Source organism: Salmo trutta, chromosome 17 (genome assembly GCF_901001165.1).
Source record: "Salmo trutta chromosome 17, fSalTru1.1, whole genome shotgun sequence".
NCBI classification, from domain to species: domain Eukaryota; kingdom Metazoa; phylum Chordata; class Actinopteri; order Salmoniformes; family Salmonidae; genus Salmo; species Salmo trutta.
Window position 1 is genome coordinate 41640112 of NC_042973.1, and position 18373 is coordinate 41658484.

Genomic DNA, 18373 nt, shown 5'->3' on the forward strand with positions numbered 1-18373 from the left:
GAATACCAAACCGTGCTGTCTAGCATCAGTGAATCCGTTACCTGGAAGTGATAGGACTACTAGATATATTGCATTTTTGAATAGTTTGTGTCTTTTAGTGTTGTTTTACTCCAGTACACGTCATCATTCTGATCATTCTCATTCCTGCTGCCTTCTCTAAACGGTCCCATTTCTCTGTCCTCTCCCTTTCCCCCCTGGAGCTTAAGAAAAAGCCCTCGCGTTTCTTTATAGAACAGTGGCACCTGTCAGCCAGAACCCTCAGCCAGAACACACAAAACCTCCTCTCCTCCCCTGAAGCTCTTGGACAGGTATCCTCTCCTGCCTGGGGACTAAAGACCTGCAGTGTGGAGCTGGCACTAACACGTCTCTGCTTCCTTTAAACACCACCACCTTTCGAGTGATTTCCATAGATTGGCTTGATTAGAATTATACAGCACTCATCTCTGAGATAGATCTACTGCCATTAAGGACCGCTGCGTTGTAACATTTCTCTGACTGCTAACCTCATAAGTTGACCTAGACTGAGTTTGCCCCTGTGTTTCTACTGCATGGCAAATGGAGATCAATAAAAAATAGTTGATTAGTGATGTGAAGGTGCAGCAGTCGCGCCACCCTTGTCAGTATGCATAGGTCAGGCAAACCTGTCACGTAAAAATCACTTCAACCACTAACGCAAACCTCAACGGTCTTTCCTGTTTAAATAAAGGTGAAATGAAGTCAGGGTCTTGTGTGGAGTACGGGGTGTTTTGTGGAACAGAACTAAAAATACCAGTGCATGGCTAAACTCTGCCTTTCCATTTCTATTCTTTTGTAATCTAATAATTCCTTATTCTGCAGGAGATAGAACCGCTGCGCTCTGATGACCAAATGCCGCTACATGTCCTTAGTGTACAGGAGAGGGCTGAGCAGCTAGCCTCGCAGTTTCAAGGCAAGCTGGCAAATTCACAGGTGATACACAGTACGCCAACAGCGCCCGATAGCCCCGAGTCCAAGTTCCAAGTCAAGGACTTTACGACTACCAAAGAACCAACCTGGTCTCTGATCTCTAGTTACTTTACAGTATATCATGACTGTCAGACGGAGTGATAAACTGATCAATAAAAACCACTTAGGTTTCGATTAGTCTTACTATTTACTCAGTATCAGTCATTACTGTTCTGTAGAATTGGAATATGACCCAGTCAAGGGATTTTCATATCAGCTTTTTTTACATCTTTCCTAATTTCTCTTTTCTCTAACCAAGTCATCCTGCCATAACTGTCCTTTCTCTTCCCTCTTTTTTTCCCCTGGAGTCCATGAAAAAAGCCTTGCATTTCTGTGTACAAAAGAGGCACCTGTCCCACAGCCAGAAGCCAGAGAGCCCCCTCTCCTCCCCTGAAACTCTGAGACCGGTAGCCCCTCCCTTCTGGGAAGATTGACAGTGGAGATCACCCTAACACTCACTGGCTCTTGGAGATGGGCCAAATAACTCACTGCCTGGCCTGTGATATGTAATTGAACTGATGTCCAATGTGTGTCCTAACAAGCAAGTTCACACTGCATACGGGAATGGTTCATATTATGTATAATTGTAAAAACACGTGCCGTTTTAGTCAAAGATACTACTCAGATGACTGTGGTGAAAAGTGGGATGACGCTGAAATGTGGAAGAGAATGTACTGTAGTCATAGCCGTATGATTGATTTATGTTCCAATAGATTGCTGTAAGTAGTCCCTTGGGTGTGGCCTGCATTGCATTTCAGTTTTGTGGTCTATGTGCTTCGGGGAGTCCTTGCCTGATGTTTTGGCCTCAACACAGTTTAATTTGATCCTCATGTTGATAAGCCCGGTTCTGTTCCAACTGGGCTGGTGTAATCATGGCTCAGAGATGTGCTAATAAATACAGCATGGTATATTTACAGTAAATCAGCCATTCTTTCAAATATTTCAATCTCTTTTCTATGGCTTACGCTGTGCTAACTGACCTCAATTCTGTCTCTGCAGGATAAATGTTATTTTGGGATCTTTGTTGATGTAATCCCGGCCATTTTAGGGTTACAGCTGAAGCGCTTTTGACATATTACAGTGAATCTCTGATCTTTTGAATGTACACAGTTGATCCTAACTTCCTGTGTCCACGGTGACCAATTATCTTTCTTGTTTTATTAGCCGAAGTGTAGCGCAGGAAACATTAACACCATAAATCTGACTGTGTGTGTGCCTGTGTGCATGTGTATATGGGTGTAAGCGCATATAGCCACAGTCAAAGTCCAGGATAATACTCAGCCTCACAGAGCCAGTCAACAGCTTTCACTCCTCATTAAAGTAATGGTGTGTATACATCACATGTGTTTTATTGGCTCAACTCAAATAGGCTTTCTGTCGGACACTGCATGTGGTGCGGTGTGGGTAATGCCTTTATTTGTGCCAGTGAGGGTTCAAGAGTTGTATGCAGTTGGTTTGCACGTATTTCTCTTCTGTTGATAACACTCATTTAAAGCAGTTCATTGGGTGGGGCTGGTGGGCCGATCAACCAAACATGGCTTAGTTTCCCTCTCGTAATCAGTTGAATATTTTTTCCCAGTGCCCTTTAGTGCCTTACATAGTGTACTACCTCACCTCCCATCATAGTTTACCCCTCTTCCTCATACAACTCCTACTCTGCCATTTTAGTTTTGCTCACATTCCTTTGCATGTCTTTTCTCTCATCCTTAAAGGGATACTTCGGTATGTTCGCAATGAGGCCCTTTATCTACTTCCCCAGAGATCAATGAACTCCTGGATACCATTTGTATGTCTTGGCATGCAGTTTGAAGGAAGTTGCTAACTAGCCTTAGCATAATGACTGGAAGTCTATGGTATCGTCTAGCATGCTAGGAGATACCATAGACTTCCAGTCATTGCACTAACTCTAGTTAGCATTGGCACGCAAAACTACCTCTAACTTCCTTCATACTTGACACAGATGATTAAAAACATGGTATCCACAAGTTGTTCTGACTCTGGGGAAGTAGATAAAGGGCCTCCATTGCAAAAATCCCGAAGTCTCCATTTGTCTTGGCATGTCTTTCTTTTTCCTCTCTCTCTGTCTTTCTCATCCTACTGTCCTTTCTTTGTCTCTCTGCCTTCGATAGAGACATTTAAAGATGTACACAGGGGAAGTGAGCTTATTGGCTGAGCAGATAGCCAATCAGCTTCAACCTCAGGAGGAACCTAAGCCCTTACTTGACGAGTGGGAATTGGTAAGAGCCAATGGCATCGTAGGAGACTAGGCATGTTGTAGACCCAAGAGTGAAGTGACTCCAGCTAGGGAACGTAAATGTGGTGTTTGGTGACGATGAGTGTAACTAGGACTTCCTTCTAGTTGTAGAGACGGATTGTAATTGTGTGTGTGTCTTAGGAACTCTGTGACCAGTGTTCTGTGTGTGTGGAACATTTGACCCCACTTAAGCATTGTGTCTTTTTGTGGTGGTATCCAATGTGCTTTAATCTCAGGTGTTTCTGAAAATGTTTTGCCTGGTGTTTAAATAAAAAAATAAAACAATGGCAGCGGCTAATTCACAGCCGTAATCTACTAGGTTGTGAATGGTTTGATATCAATGGAACATTTGATCCCATATCCCCTAACTCTCTATCAGTTCGATTTTTCCCACTTAGTTGTGAAGCCGGGGGCTTCAGGAAAATGGCTTCCCACTCTCCTCATCTCTCTTTACCTCTCCCCAGCTCCTAATACTGTCTCTTCTCGTCCTCTCACCCTTACAGGGTTCCCTGAGGAAGGAGTTCCCCCAGAACATCGGGGGCAGTGACGTGTGCTTCTTCTGCCAGAAGCGTGTGTACGTGATGGAGCGGCTGAGTGCCGAGGGCAAGTTCTTCCACCGCAGCTGCTTTAAGTGTGACTACTGCGGCACCACACTACGACTTTCATCCTACGCCTTCGACGTGGAGGACGGTGCGTGGAGGAAGACCCTACTTTAAGCCACCTGTTGTGGTCACTATGTGTAGTGTGCTTTTCGTTCAGTACAGATATGTTTGTGCCGTCTTTCCATTGAATGACTGTAGGAGTTGGTAACATCATACAAACAGTTCTGGGATCAGACTAATACAAATGTACACTGAGTGTACAAAACATGAAGGAAACATGCTCTTTCCATGACAGACCAGGTGAAAGCTATGATCCTTGATGTCACTTGTTAAATCCACTTCGAATCAGTGTAGATGAAGGGGAGGAGACGGGTTAAAGAAGGATTTTTAAGCCTCGAGACAATTTAAGACATGGATTGTATATGTGTGCCATTCAGAGGCTGAATGGGCAAGACAAAAGATATAACTGCCTTTGAACGGGTTATTTTAGTAGGTGCCAGGTGCACCGGTTTGAGTGTGTCAAGAACTGCAACACTGCTGGGTTGTTCACGCTCAACAGTCTCCTGTGTGTATCAAGAATGGTCCACCACCCAAAGGACATCTAGCCAACTTGACACAACTGTGGGATGCATTGGAGTCAACATTTCGTCACCTTGTAGATTCTATGCCCCGATGAATTGAGGCTGTTCTGAGGGAAGGTGTTGCTAATGTTTTGTACACTGAGTGTACATGTGAATAGATACAGCTTGCATACACTGTTGATATGTTCACAAACATCCCACTGAATGACACAATCACTTTGTTTTGACTAAATTCAAACAGGGCACAGACATTTCTAACACACAATACGATGAATTTAGACTCGAAGGAACCTGTTACATGATGAAGACACTGTAAAAAGTGTTGACGCATAGACACACACACACATACATACTATACCAAGCTTTGTCCTTGTGGTTGTCCTTGTGGTTACAGTAGGAGTCATCATATTGTCCTCAGTGTCTGCTGCAGGATTTATTCATTTTCTCTCCCTGAGTGTCACAAGGCCTCTCTTGTGCTCATGGAACAAGTAGCAAATTGTTTGCAATGACAAGAGAGGCTGTTTCTCCCAGTTTTAGTTTGGGATCCCAGTCATCCTACTGGCAGAGCAGACTCCAGAATGCCCAGTAGGAAATGAGGGACAAAATGTTGTCTTTCTATGTACAGCATTCTCACACACACACACAGGCTTTCACGGTACTGAAGAGTATGCAACAGTCAGATGAGGTTAATGCACTCTAATCTGCAAAAGATGTTTGTTTTACACTGGTTTAGTACTTCTCTGTTTCTGTCTCCTCTCCTACAGGGAAGTTTTACTGCAAGCCCCACTACTGTTACCGCTCGTCTGGTCAGGCTCAGAGGAAGAGGCCGGCACCGACTCCTGCTCTGCTCAATGCTAAGGTACTACTGACCCATCATCTCTCCACCCTCCACCACCCCGCGCACGCACGCACACACACACACACACACACACACACACACACACACACACACACACACACACACACACACACACACACTCTCCCTCCCTCTCTCTCACCCTCTCTCTCTCTCACCCTCTCTCTCTCTCACCCTCTCTCTCACCCTCTCTCTCTCACCCTCTCTCTCTCACCCTCTCTCTCACCCTCTCTCTCACCCTCTCTCTCTCTCTCTCACCCTCTCTCTCTCTCCCTCTCTCTCTCACCCTCCCTCTCTCTCTCCCTCCCTCTCTCTCACCCTCTCTCTCTCACCCTCTCTCTCTCACCCTCTCTCTCTCACCCTCTCTCTCTCTCACCCTCTCTCTCTCTCACCCTCTCTCTCTCTCACCCTCTCTCTCTCTCACCCTCTCTCTCTCTCACCCTCTCTCTCTCTCACCCTCTCTCTCTCTCACCCTCCCTCTCTCTCACCCTCCCTCTCTCTCACCCTCTCTCTCTCACCCTCTCTCTCTCTCACCCTCTCTCTCAATTCAATTCAAGGGGCTTTATTGACACGGGAAACATATGTTAACATTGCCAAAGCAAGTGAAATAGATAATATACAAAAGTGAAATAAACAATAAAAATGAACAGTAAACATTACACTCAGAAGTTCCAAAATAATAAAGACATTACAAATGTCATATTTTGTCAATTTAGTGTTGTAACGATGTGCAAATGGTTAAAGTACAAAAGGGAAAATAAATAAACATAAATATGGGTTGTATTTACAATGGTGTTTGTTCTTCACTGGTTACCCTTTTCTTGTGGCAACAGGTTACAAATATTGCTGTTGTGATGGCACACTGTTATTTCACCCAGTAGATATGGGAGTTCATCAAAATTGGGTATTTCTCAAGTTCTTTGTGGATCTGTGTAATCTGAGGGAATATGTGTCTCTAAAATGGTCATACATTTGGCAGGAGGTTAGGAAGTGCAGCTCAGTTTCCACCTCATTTTGTGGGCAGTGTGCACATAGCCTGTCTTCTCTTGAGAGCCAGGTCTGCCTACGGCAGCCTTTCTCAATAGCAAGGCTATGCTCACTGAGTCTGTACATAGTCAAAGCTTTCCTTAAGTTTGGGTCAGTCACAGTGGTCAGGTATTCTGCCACTAGATACTCTCTGTTTAGGGCCAAATAGCATTCTAGTTTGCTCTCTTTTTTCTTAATTCTTTCCAATGTGTCAAGTAATTATCTTTTTGTTTTCTCATGATTTGGTTGGGTCTAATTGTGTTGCTGTCCTGGGGCTCTGTGGGGTCTGTTTCTGTTTGTGAACAGAGCTCCAGGACCAGCTTGCTTAGGGGACTCTCTCTATTTCTGTAGGTGATGGCTTTGTTATGGAAGGTTTGGGAATCCCTTCCTTTTAGGTGGGTGTTAAATTTTATGGCTCTTTTCTGGATTTTGATAATTAGTGGGTATCGGCCTAATTCTGCTCAGCATGCATTATTTGGTGTTTTACGTTTTACGGATATTTTTGCAGAATTCTGCATGCAGTCTCAATTTGGTGTTTGTCCCATTTTGTGAGTTCTTGGTTGGTGAGCGGACCCCAGACTTCACAACCATGAAGGAAAATGGGTTCTATAACTGATTCAAGTATTTAGCCAGATTCTAATTGGTATGTTGAATTTTATGTTCCTTTTGATGGCATAGAATGCCCTTCTTGCCTTGTCTCTCAGATCGTTCACAGCTTTGTGGAAGTTATCTGTGGCGCTGATGTTTAGGCCAAGGTATGTATAGTTTTTGTGTGCTCTAGGGCAACGGTGTCTAGAGGGAATTTGTATTTGTGGTTCTGGTGACTAAACCTTTTTTGGAACTCCATTATTTTGGTCTTACTGAGATTTACTGTCAGGGCCCAGGTCTGGCAGAATCTGTGCAGAAGATCAATGTGCTGCTGTAGCCCTCCTTGGTTGGTGACAGCACCAGATCATCAGCAAACAGTAGACGTTGGACTTCAGATTCTAGTAAGGTGAGGCCGGGTACTGCAGAGTGTTCTAGTGCCCTCACCAATTCGTTGATATATATGTTGAAGAGGGTGGGGCTTAAGCTGCGTCCCTGTCTCACCCCACTACCCTGTGGGAAGAAATGTGTTTTTTGCCTATTTTAACCGCACAGTTGTTGTTTGTGTACATTGATTTTATCATGTCGTATGTTTTCCCCCCAACACCACTTTCCATCAATTTGTATAGCAGACCCTCATGCCAGATTGAGTCCACGGCTTTTTTGAAATCAACAAAGCATGATAAGACTTTGCCTTTGTTTTGGTTTGTTTGTCAATTAGTGTGTGCAGGGTGAATACGTGGTCTGTCGCATGACAATTTGGTAAGAAGCCAATTTGACATTTTCTCAGTACATTGTTTTCACTGAGGAAATGTACGAGTCTGCTGTTAATGATAATGCAGAGGATTTTCCCAAGGTTGCTGTTGACGCATATCCCACGGTAGTTATTGGGGTCAAATTTGTCTCCACTTTTGTGGATTGGGGTGATCAGTCCTTGGTTCCAAATATTGGGGAAGATGCCAGAGCTAAGGATGATGTTAAAGAGTTTTATTATAGCCAATTGGAATTTGTTGTCTGTATATTTGATCATTTCATTGAGTATACCATCAACACTACAGGCCTTTTTGGGTTAGAGGGTTTTTATTTTGTCCTGTAGTTCATTCAAGGTAATTGGACAATCCAGTGGGTTCTGGTAGTCTTTAATAGTTGTTTATAAGATTTTGTATTTGGTCATGTATATGTTTTTGCTGTTTGTTCTTCGTTATAGAGCCAAAAAGATTGGAGAAGTGGTTTACCCATACATCTCCATTCTTCCTGTTGTTTTTTGTTTAGTATTTTCCAATTTTCCCAGAAGTGGTTAGTCTATGGATTCTTCAATTACATTGAGCTGATTTGTGATGTGCTGTTCCTTCTTTTTCCGTAGTGTATTTCTGTATTGTTTTAGTGATTCACCATAGTGAAGGCGTAGACTCCGGTGTTCTGGGTATCTATGTTTTTGGTTGGACATGTTTCTCAATTTCTTTCTTAGGTTTTTGCATTCTTCATCAAACCATTTGTCGTTGTTGTTCATTTTCTTCGGTTTTCTGTTTATAATTTTTAGATTTGATAGGGAAGCTGAGAGGTCAAATATACTGTTTAGGTTTTCTACTGCCAGCTTTACACCTTCACTATTACAGTGAAACATTTTGTCCAGGAAATTGTCTAGAAGGGATTGAATTTGTTGTTGCCCAATTGTTTTTTGGTAGGTTTCCACACTACTCTCCTTCCATCTATAGCATTTAAAAAACATATTATTCAGCTCCTTTGGCATCGATGCCTCATGATTGAGCATAGCTCTGTTCAAGTAGAGTGTGATTTTGCTGTGATCTGATAGGGGTGTCAGTGGACTGACTGTGAACACTCTGAGAGACTCTGGGTTGAGGTCAGTGATAAAGTAGTCTACAGTACCACTGCCAAGAGATGAGTTATATGTGTACCTACCATAGGAGTCCCCTCGAAGCCTACCATTGACTGTGTACATACCCAGCGGGCGACAGAGCTGCAGGAGTTGTGACCCGTTTTTATGGGGGAGAGAATGCTGTCCCGTCCAGGCAGGTGTTTGTCCCCCTATGTGCTGAAGGTGTCAGGTTATTGTCCAGTTCTGGCATTTAGGTCGCCACAAACTAGTACATGACCCTGGGCCTGAAAATTGTTGATCTCCCCCTCTAAGATGGAGAAGCTGTCATTGTTAAAGTATGGGGATTCTATTGGGGGATATAGGTAGCACACATGAGGACATTTTTCTCTGTTGAGATAATTTCCTTATTAATTTATAGCCAGATGTAAAATGTTCCTGTTTTGACTAATTGAATAGAGTGGGTTAGGTCTGCTCTATACCAAATTAGCCTACCCCCTGAGTCTCTTCCCTGTTTCACACCTGGTAGTTTGATGGATGGGACTACCAGCTCTCTGTAGCCTAGATGGCAACCAGTGGGTCCGTCTCCTTTAAACCATGTTTCTTGTAGGATGACGATGTCTGTATTTCCAATTTCTTTTATGAAGTCCAGGTTCCTGCTCTTTCGGCCAAAGGCAGATGACCTCAGACCTTGTATATTCCAGGATGAGATAGTAAAAGCTTTGTGTTCCATATTGTCTAGTGTTGTTTTTGTATGGTTTAGGCCTGGACCATTACAGTAGGTGTGAGCAGAGCATGTTGAGCATCTACATATCACTTAGGTCGCAGGATGGGGTTTGGGGGGGTGTAATAGTGGGGGTTGGGCCTGTTGCTCTACTCACGGCCTGGGCATATGTCCTGCTATCATGTTGAGGTCCGTGCCGCAGGGGTAGGGGGCATGGGGTGGGCAGAAGGGGCATAGGTATGATATGGGGGGCCCTATATAGATTGTGGCCAGGGTTCGCTTGGGGTCTTAGCTGGTTGGTGTGTGGCTGGTGATTCTGTTGGTCTGGGTGTAGGTCCTCTTGGCGTGGGTTCTCTCAGTGCAGGTCCTTCAGGAGGGGGTCTTGCAGGTCTGGGAGAGGGTCTCGCTGGTCTCGGCGGGGTGTCCGTTGCTCTGTTGCTCCTGTGTGACGTGCTGGGTCTACGGTTGAGAGTGACATCCTTCAGGGTCCTGGAAAAAGTTGGGATGGCTGCCTTGTAGAGGTGGACCTGGTCATAAAGGCTGTTCAAGTCCAGGGTGGAGTGGTGGGCCAGGTAGACATGAGGTTTTGGGGCACAGTCTCGCGGAATTCTTGCATTCAACAGCTGTATGGTGGCAGGGTAAACGCTTTTCGTGGTAGCAGGTTGATATAACCACTTGTGCGTTGGGGGAAGTGGAATAAGCTTTTTCAATCACTCCCTTGAGTGCTGTGGCCACCCTTTCCTGCTGGGCCCTCAGGTCATTTGTGCCTGTGTGAATTATGATGTGGCTGGGGGCCCCTAGTCTGTTCTCTGACAACAGCTCCAGGGCATGCCTAGTATTTGGGCACTAGAGCTTAGCCACTTTGTGTTTTGGAAAAAGTTTCCCTCTTGAATATATTTGACATTTAAGTCAATGAGGAGCACAATCTCTGGCTTTTGTTTGTCCTCCGTGGATGTGTGGGGGTTGTCGAGAGCAATCAGGGGAGTTGACAGGGGGGGCTGTTAGGAGGGGTTGGTGGGTCCTGTCCCAATGTTGTGTTGGGGTCTGGGGTGGGCTGTTCTGCTGGCTTCTCCGGGGGAGTGTCCTGCTCTCTGTCACACCTCAGGTTCTCACCTCCTCCTTCAGTGCCATGTGTGACTCTTTAAGTTCTCTCACCTCCTTCCTTAGGGCGGCCAGCTCTCTCAGACGGCCGTCCATCTCCACCTTCTGCCCTCCGGGTCTTGTTGGGGGGGGGTGTTGTTGTGCTGGTCTGTTTTGTGGGTTTGTTCTGTCTGGATTGTGTGGACTAACTCTCTGAGCTCCACCATGTCTCTCTCCAGTTCTGTGAATTTATCCCTCTCAATGATGGAGGAGCAGTGCACTTCCCAATCTCTCTCACTCACACACACACTGGATCTGTTTCGTAGGATAATCAGGAAGTGTAGGATGTGTATTGACCCCCTCCTCCCCTCCACTTCTGTCTCGTCTCCAGGACAACCAGGCGTCCTTGCCTGCGGCGGTCACCGTGGACTCCCCCGGGAGGGGGGCGATGGCATCCCCTTCCCCCACCGAGCGCCGGTCCTCAGGTACTCCCACTACCCCGCTTTCCTCAACTCTAGCTGTGGTGCCACTGCCCCGCTTGGCCCCGCTGGCCCGGGGGAGGGGGGAGGGGCCCCTGCGCACCCTCTGCCGGACCCTGTCCTGGACCTGCCACCAGGTGGCGCTAAACCCCCTCGACTCGCCATTCCTTTGTACCTACTGTATCTACCTCCTCTGCTGTTTCACCCTCAACGCCCTGCTCAATCTCCTAGCATGACCTGTAGCATGATGTACTACAGTACCCACAATGCTTTGTATAACATATCCCGTCTCCCTATGACTTCACTGCACCAACTAATGACTCTGAGGGAAACTGTATATATCTAAGCTAGCATCCTCTATCCGTCTTTCGTATAGCTTGTTGACTTGCTGTCCTGTTGATGTAAATCTTGTGATTCTGTGTGTGTAGTGTTATTTATTTCTTGAAGATGCAGCATTCCCTCCCATTCGCATCCAATTTGGGATTGATTTTAGCTAGTAAAGTAGCCCGGCCGGCAGCTAGATTTGAAACAAATGGTGCATCTTCTTCTTCATTTCTCGGCCTGGAAATTAAAATAACAGTCAGGCAAAATGATGAGCCTTCGCTGTTTGCTTCTATGGTTTTTAAGACCATTATCCTCAAGTTACCTTTTCTCAGTGACTTATAGTAATTTAACAGGTTATTAGTAATTTAACAGGTTATTAGTAATTTAACAGGTTATTAGTAATTTAACAGGTTATTAGTAATTTTACTGGTTATTAGTAATTTAACTGGTTATTAGTAATTTAACAGTAACCTGTTGAATTGTAACCTGCAGTTATGTACATTACATGTCGTATTTATATACATTTATGATATTAAACATGTTATATTACTCAAGAAATAAGTTGAGTGTGCTCTTTTGCCTGCCTGTGCTTTAATCGATGGCCAAACTTGTGATTGTAACCTGTAGTGGCCTGTGACTTTCTTAGCTTTACCTTCTCCTTTTTGACCTGCTGACTAGAGCGTGCCTGTATTAGTGCTTGTGATTGGTTCTCTGTGAGCTTTACCTTTTCACCCTCCTATCAGAGCAGCCCGAAGCCAAAAGCTAGTGCTTGAAACAGTGCTTGTGATTGGCCCCTTGTGAGATCCACCCTCCCTCTCCTCTCTGACCGTACCATCAGTGGCTGTCCTGTCTGTCCTCCTGCATTCCCACCTTCTCTCTTTGCATACGGACACCTCCGCTGCTTTTCCTGAATGCTACATTTCTCTTGCATATACTGTGGGGTCATAGATGTAATAGCTGAAACGTGTAGCTTGGTATATCTAATGTCAGGCGAATGATCTAAAGTGGGACGTTTGTATCTAAGATTACTTTAATAGGTCATCTGTAGGCCTACTAGGCCAGTATTATAATTAAGGTAAATATAAGGCTTTCTCCCAACTACTAGCACATTTATACTTGGAACTAATATATATATATATATATATAATATATATTATAAGATATAGGCAGGCCGCAGACATTACATATATTTCCTGATAATGGCAATGACCTTGATCATCTCGTAACACATGCTGACCTTTGGGAATCCCTATCATTTGTATTATAGTCTTTAGAGGTTAGTGGAATAAAATGAATTGGCTCAAGAATCTATTGTCTCATGATGCAGACAGTGTAATTGCCCTCTAAATGCTCCCCTGTGATACTAGAGTTCTGCATTCTTCAGTTTCACTCATCTGACATGAACTGTCACCACTATCACCAGCTCATAAAAACAAATCAAATATCACACTCACTACCTTACCACACCATGCTTTGGTGAGTGTTGCGTAAGGTCATTGCTTACAACACATTGTCTGTTGGTAAGTTTCTCTCTCCCTTAACGTATAAGCCACATTTAGAATTTTAAAGAACTATGTGCCATGTAGATGCGGTAAAAAGGTAAATGGAACACGACCCAAACCATTTTTACGAATGCGTGGGCAAGAGATCCCGAATCCCCTCATTGCTCACCAGCAGAATTAGCCGTCATTTAGGCTGTTGTTTATACTGTATGTGTATTTCACAATATTTGAGGTAAAAATCAGAGTTTAATGCTTGTATGGATGTCAATATATGTTCATGTCATCATCACTTATCAACTGCATTGCAGTTAAACTACTTTGACTACCGCGACCAATTTATGTACGCTAGCTATGCTACTAGCTCATACGAACGGGAGTTAGCATTTAGCGGTCACTTCTAAATGTTATGCAGTGAAAATAGCCAAATATATCAAAATCTGACTTTAGTAACCACATTGTGGGCCTTTTACAATATACACAGTGTACAAAACATTAAGGACACCTTCCTAATATTGAGTTGCACCCTCCCCTTTTGCACTCAGAAGAGCCTCAATTCGTCGGGGCATGGACTCTGGTGTCAAAAGCGTTCCACAGGGATGCTGGCCCATGTTGACTCCAATGATTCCTACAGTTGTGTCAAGTTGGCTGGATGTCCTTTGGGTGGTGGACCATTCTTGTCACGAACCAGCTCAAAGTTCGAAACAAAAAGGGGATACAACGTGGAGATAAGGAATAACAAAATATATTTATTAACTAAAGTAAACCTAAATATAATTAACAATGGTGTGTGTAGTCAGTCATCAGTAGTGTAAGTGAGTGGTTGCGTGCATAGATGTGATAATGAGGGGTGTTGAAAGGTGCCAACGCAAACAAACAAAAACAGCCACAAAAATGCCACGACCAAAATCTATCAGTGTCTGCATGGAGAGAGTCTCCTCAATGAATAAGGGGAAGAGGTATATTTATCCTGGGACACACCCGAGCCCAGGTGTGTCCCATTTGGCTGACGACCCTCCCGGCTCCGCCCACCGACATCCTATTAAGGAAAACAAGAGCAAAGGGAAAGAATTCGGCAGACAGAGGGGGAGGGTCGTCACACTTGATACATACAGGAAACTGTTGAGTGTGGAAAAACCCAGCAGCGTTGCCGTTCTCGACACAAACCTGTGCGCTTGGCAGCTATTCCCATATCGCGTTCAAAGGCACTTAAATCTTTTGTCTTGTCCATTCCCCCTCTGAATGGCACACATACACAACCCATGTCTCCAATTGTCTCAAGGCTTAAAAATCCTTCTTTAACCCGTCTCCTCCCCTTCATCTATACTGATTTGAAGTGGATTTAACAAGAGACCTCAATAAGGGATCATAGCTTTCACCTGGTCTGTCATGGGAAAAAGCATGTGTCCTTAATGTTTTGTAGACTCTGTGTATAAATCATTACGGATTTGACGAATATACACTTTGTTATATCAGGTTTGTTGAATGTGCCTCAATGACGGCATCAGTGTCCTGTGTTCCATTGACATCTTTACCGCATCTGTGCTATTGTATAATCTCACCTCAAATTTAGACTTTCAGTGTCTGTCAGCTTTAAGAGTTGCTTCCTAGGATGGGAAACAGGCAAAGTAGTACCAACCTTTACCCTGTTGCATATAGAATGTTATATTATATAATTCTATAAAGTATAAATAATATACACTATATATATATATATTGGATTTGTGAGACACTGTAGGAAACAAACATTTATGCAATAAATTATTAGAATGGCTGTGTTTTTGTCTGTTTTTCCTAGAATCTAAAGAAATGTGCATATTAACAAAACAAAAAAATGTCTCAAACGTGACACAAATCAGTTGATAGAAAATGAGTCACAATAAATCCGTGCTCAACTATAGTCATGGAAGAAACATGGATGGAAACGTGATTATGGAAAAGATCTGGTTTCTGGTAGCTAGCACGTTGTTATGCATTAGGCACAGTACTGGTCCGATGGTATAGTGCAAACCTTGAGAGAAGTTGCAGAGGAGCATAGCCCCAGTTTGAATGAAAGCTGAGCCTTGCATGGCTCTTGCGCTGCTGTACCCCTCCAGCTCCTCTCCTCGACCATGCGACCTATGATTTCTCAGTTGCCTGTCTGTATTCTCTCCCCCTCCGCCCTTGCCCCTCCGCGGTCCACCCCAGTCCCGGAGGTGAACGGGCTGCAGGAGCCCAGCCTGGCTAAGCGTCTGCGGGGCACGCCGGAGCGCATCGAGCTGGAGAACTACCGTCTGTCTCTGCAGCGGGAGGAGGACCTAGAGGAGGTGCCCGAGGAGACGCTGGCCGAACACAACCTAAGCAGTGTGTTGGACAAGGACGCGCACGCAGACCTGGGCTCCAGGTGAGACCATTGAGAAACAGTCAACTCTGCATGGGGTGACCCGTGGCAACAACTGTTGAATCTCAGCAATTTAACATAGGCCTATATATAGTAGTGTACACAAAGCGTGGCAGATACTTAAATTATCATTTTATTATTGCATGTTCATATGTGATGATCGTTATGGCCAGTGGTTTTCCAGTATTGGATACATACAGTGCCAGTAAGTGTTGGTGTGTATATATCCCCTTCCATGATGACTCCAACCTTGCCTGCTCTAACTTGCACCTCCCTCTCTTGCTTTCATACAGCAGCTCTGAGTCTGACATGGAGGAGGAGGACCAGGAGGAAGAGGAGCAACATGAGGAGGAGGAGCAGCAGGACCCCCCCAGCCCCTCAGACCTGGGAGGGGTACCCTGGAAGGAGGCTGTGGAGCTCCATGCCAAGCTGAAGACTGACAGCGACCCAGGGGCTGAGGGAGAGGACGGTGAGGGAGAGGACGAGACACATGGTCACATCGCTAGGGATCTAGAAGTGGAGGAGGAGGAAGATGACGAAGAAGAAGAGGAGGAGGACGATGAGGCCGAATCGACTGATGGTAAACCTTTTTTTTTTTAAGTTTCACAAACATCTATGCAGTTTGTCTGTGGTTTTCAGATGTCCTGTTGGTGTGCCGATCCTTATTATTCTGTCCTGATTCAATGTGAAGGTAGTGATATGACATTTATGAATGTAGCTGCTGTTTCTAGGTGTTCAGTCAGTGGGTTCTGAGAGGTAGCCTCCAGTAAACTGGTGTCAGAGCCAGAGGGATGTCAATGTTTTCCCTATGAGGTCTTCCTCATCCCTCCTCCTCATGTGTATGTGAGCATTCAGTCTTCATCGCAGCTCTGTGACAATTTATCGCAGAACAGACTGAATCTGCTTCTTATAGAAAAGTGTACCTTTTTCACCTGTCATTGTAAAGTCAGTTTTCCTCATCTTCTCCATTTCTCTTCCTCCCTCTTCCTCTCCTCTTCTTTCCCACCATGTGTCTCCCTTCCTGTGTGTGACGTCTGTGTGTGTGTGCGTGTGTGTGCGTGTGCGTGGGTTATTATGTGGGCGATGTCTCCCCCAACTGGTAGAGGGGGAGTACTGCCCGTGGGAGCTGGAGCTCCAGTCAGGCATATGGCTGGAGAACCTCCAAGACGAAGAGGATACCTGTAGATTTAAAGGTAGCACCACTGCCTGTGGATGAGTTTTGCAGTTTGTACACTGAACAAAATAACTACGAGTGAAGAAACCTTCTCATTAATTTGTTTATTTTTACCCCTTACCCTGTTGCATATAGAATGTCACCCTTTCTCCTGAAGTGTTTTGTTTGCATTATTATGTTGTCTGATTTGGTTGTTTGCAATATAGTACGATTTTGAAGAGATTAAGGACGATTATTTTTCATTCTCTGTTTTACATTTTCAAGCTGAAATATGACTTCCTGTTTTTCCCCTAACCCTTTTAACGTTTTTCAAATTAACTTTTTTTTCCTTTCAACTTCTGTACTAATCGACTAATACTAAGAAAATGTACCGAGTCAGTTTTGGTCATTACAGTTTTAGCATGACAGAGAGTGGTGTGATGATAAACATTGTTAAAGTCTTGAGACTTGGTGATTTCTATTTTTAAATATATATTTGTTCCTAATGTAATACTTTTACTGTAAAGCTGCTACTCTTGTTCCAGGGTGCTAGTGCATGCAGCGTCCACCTTCCTGGTTGTGGTATATCATATACAACTCTACTGTCTCCTACTGGTCTTTAATCACCTCCCTGCCTTCTCTCTCCTTTTCTTTCCCTTTCTGTCCTGTCTGTTCCCCTTTCCCTTTGTATTCCCACCCTACTTCCTCAACAACTGTCTCTCCTCTACTCTCTCTCACCCTTCTGCAACTCAAATCCACACACACCACCATCACACAAAAATGGTCCAACCCCTACACCTCCATACAGCCAGAAACCTGCAGATCCAGCAGGTGCTGCAGCCTGTGGATCCGACGGGCATTAAGAATCTCAGACGAGTCTCCGTACTGTCAGAGGGGGACAAGGAGGAGCCTCCTGCCTCGGCCTCCCAGCCATCCACCACGCTCACCCAGTCCCCCTCCACAGGTAACCCAGCCCAGAGGAGCTGATCCCTGGGTACACTCCCAGACCTGGCCCCGTGGCTGTGGGTCTCCAGGTTGAGGGAAGAGACCAGTGTTTCTCATCAGACCGGCTACTTCTGTGTGTCTGAGCCAGGAGGAGCCACCCTGTTAACCCCAACATTAACAAACATATTGTCTATAATCGTCTGTGAATTGTTTTGATTGCCCTGCTTTATTTTCTGTCTAATTCTTGTCCAGCCTTTTATGTTGTGTCTAATTGTTATTGCGGGGGTCTGGGGTTGTGACTGGTGGACAAAGACACCGGTGTCACTGGGTCAGGTCAAAGGTCAACAATCACACCCCGGCTTCCTTCATTTTTTTTTCTCATTTTTTTTTATTCTGTCTAGTTTGGCTTTGTTTTGATCTGTTGTTTCTTTCCCATGTGTCTGTTGTTTTACGTTCATTTCCTATCCCAATGTTTGTTTTGAATGTAGCCCCCGCCCACACATCCGCTCGTCATGAGGCTGTGCGAGTCTGGTTGGAGTCGGTGTCCGGAGGTAGTGCAGAACGATATATGTGATCATTCTATATGATGATCCCTATATACTTTAGCTCGTAACTCTATGCTACTGTATACCGGCCTTCCTTAGAGCATGGCAGCACACACTCACACAGACCCACACTCACAAGCATGCATGCTGGAATGATGCCACGCAGCAGAGGGTATCTCTCTTGTGGTGAAGCCAACACTTGCACTACCTTTACCACTTCACTCACCACCCAACCCCGCTTCCCTGTGCATCGGACTATACAGTACCTACAGCAAATAGGAGTAGAAGGGGAGACGAGTTGCATAAGGTGTTCTAGACTTGACACGTTTTTATAGCGGCAAGCACCATCAAGAATGTAAGAGAATGAACTCCCGAGTGGCGCGGTGGTCTAAGACACTGCATCTCAGTGCAAGATGCGTCACTGCGGGAGACCCATGGGTCGGCACACAGTTGGCACAGCGTCGTCCGGGTTAGGGGAGGGTTTGGCCGGCAGGGATGTCCTTGTCCCATCATGCACTAGCG

General features: G+C 44.9%; 1 protein-coding gene across 5 annotated transcripts in view; it reads left to right on the forward strand.

The window, feature by feature from the left end:
* Window positions 1-18373, forward strand: part of mical3a (microtubule associated monooxygenase, calponin and LIM domain containing 3a) — a 92188-nt gene that overhangs the window by 52099 nt on the left and 21716 nt on the right. For 3 of the 5 annotated variants that reach the window (XM_029696817.1, XM_029696818.1, XM_029696819.1), the window contains exons 21-32: window positions 201-308; window positions 838-948; window positions 1293-1391; window positions 3114-3221; window positions 3742-3928; window positions 5186-5280; window positions 10918-11011; window positions 15016-15211; window positions 15502-15788; window positions 16312-16401; window positions 17170-17325; window positions 17795-17857. In XM_029696817.1, the coding sequence (XP_029552677.1) occupies window positions 201-308; window positions 838-948; window positions 1293-1391; window positions 3114-3221; window positions 3742-3928; window positions 5186-5280; window positions 10918-11011; window positions 15016-15211; window positions 15502-15788; window positions 16312-16401; window positions 17170-17325; window positions 17795-17857 (1594 nt within the window). The remainder of the gene's footprint in view (window positions 1-200; window positions 309-837; window positions 949-1292; window positions 1392-3113; window positions 3222-3741; window positions 3929-5185; window positions 5281-10917; window positions 11012-15015; window positions 15212-15501; window positions 15789-16311; window positions 16402-17169; window positions 17326-17794; window positions 17858-18373) is intronic. The other 2 variants (XM_029696820.1, XM_029696822.1) reach the window with 1 other exon arrangement.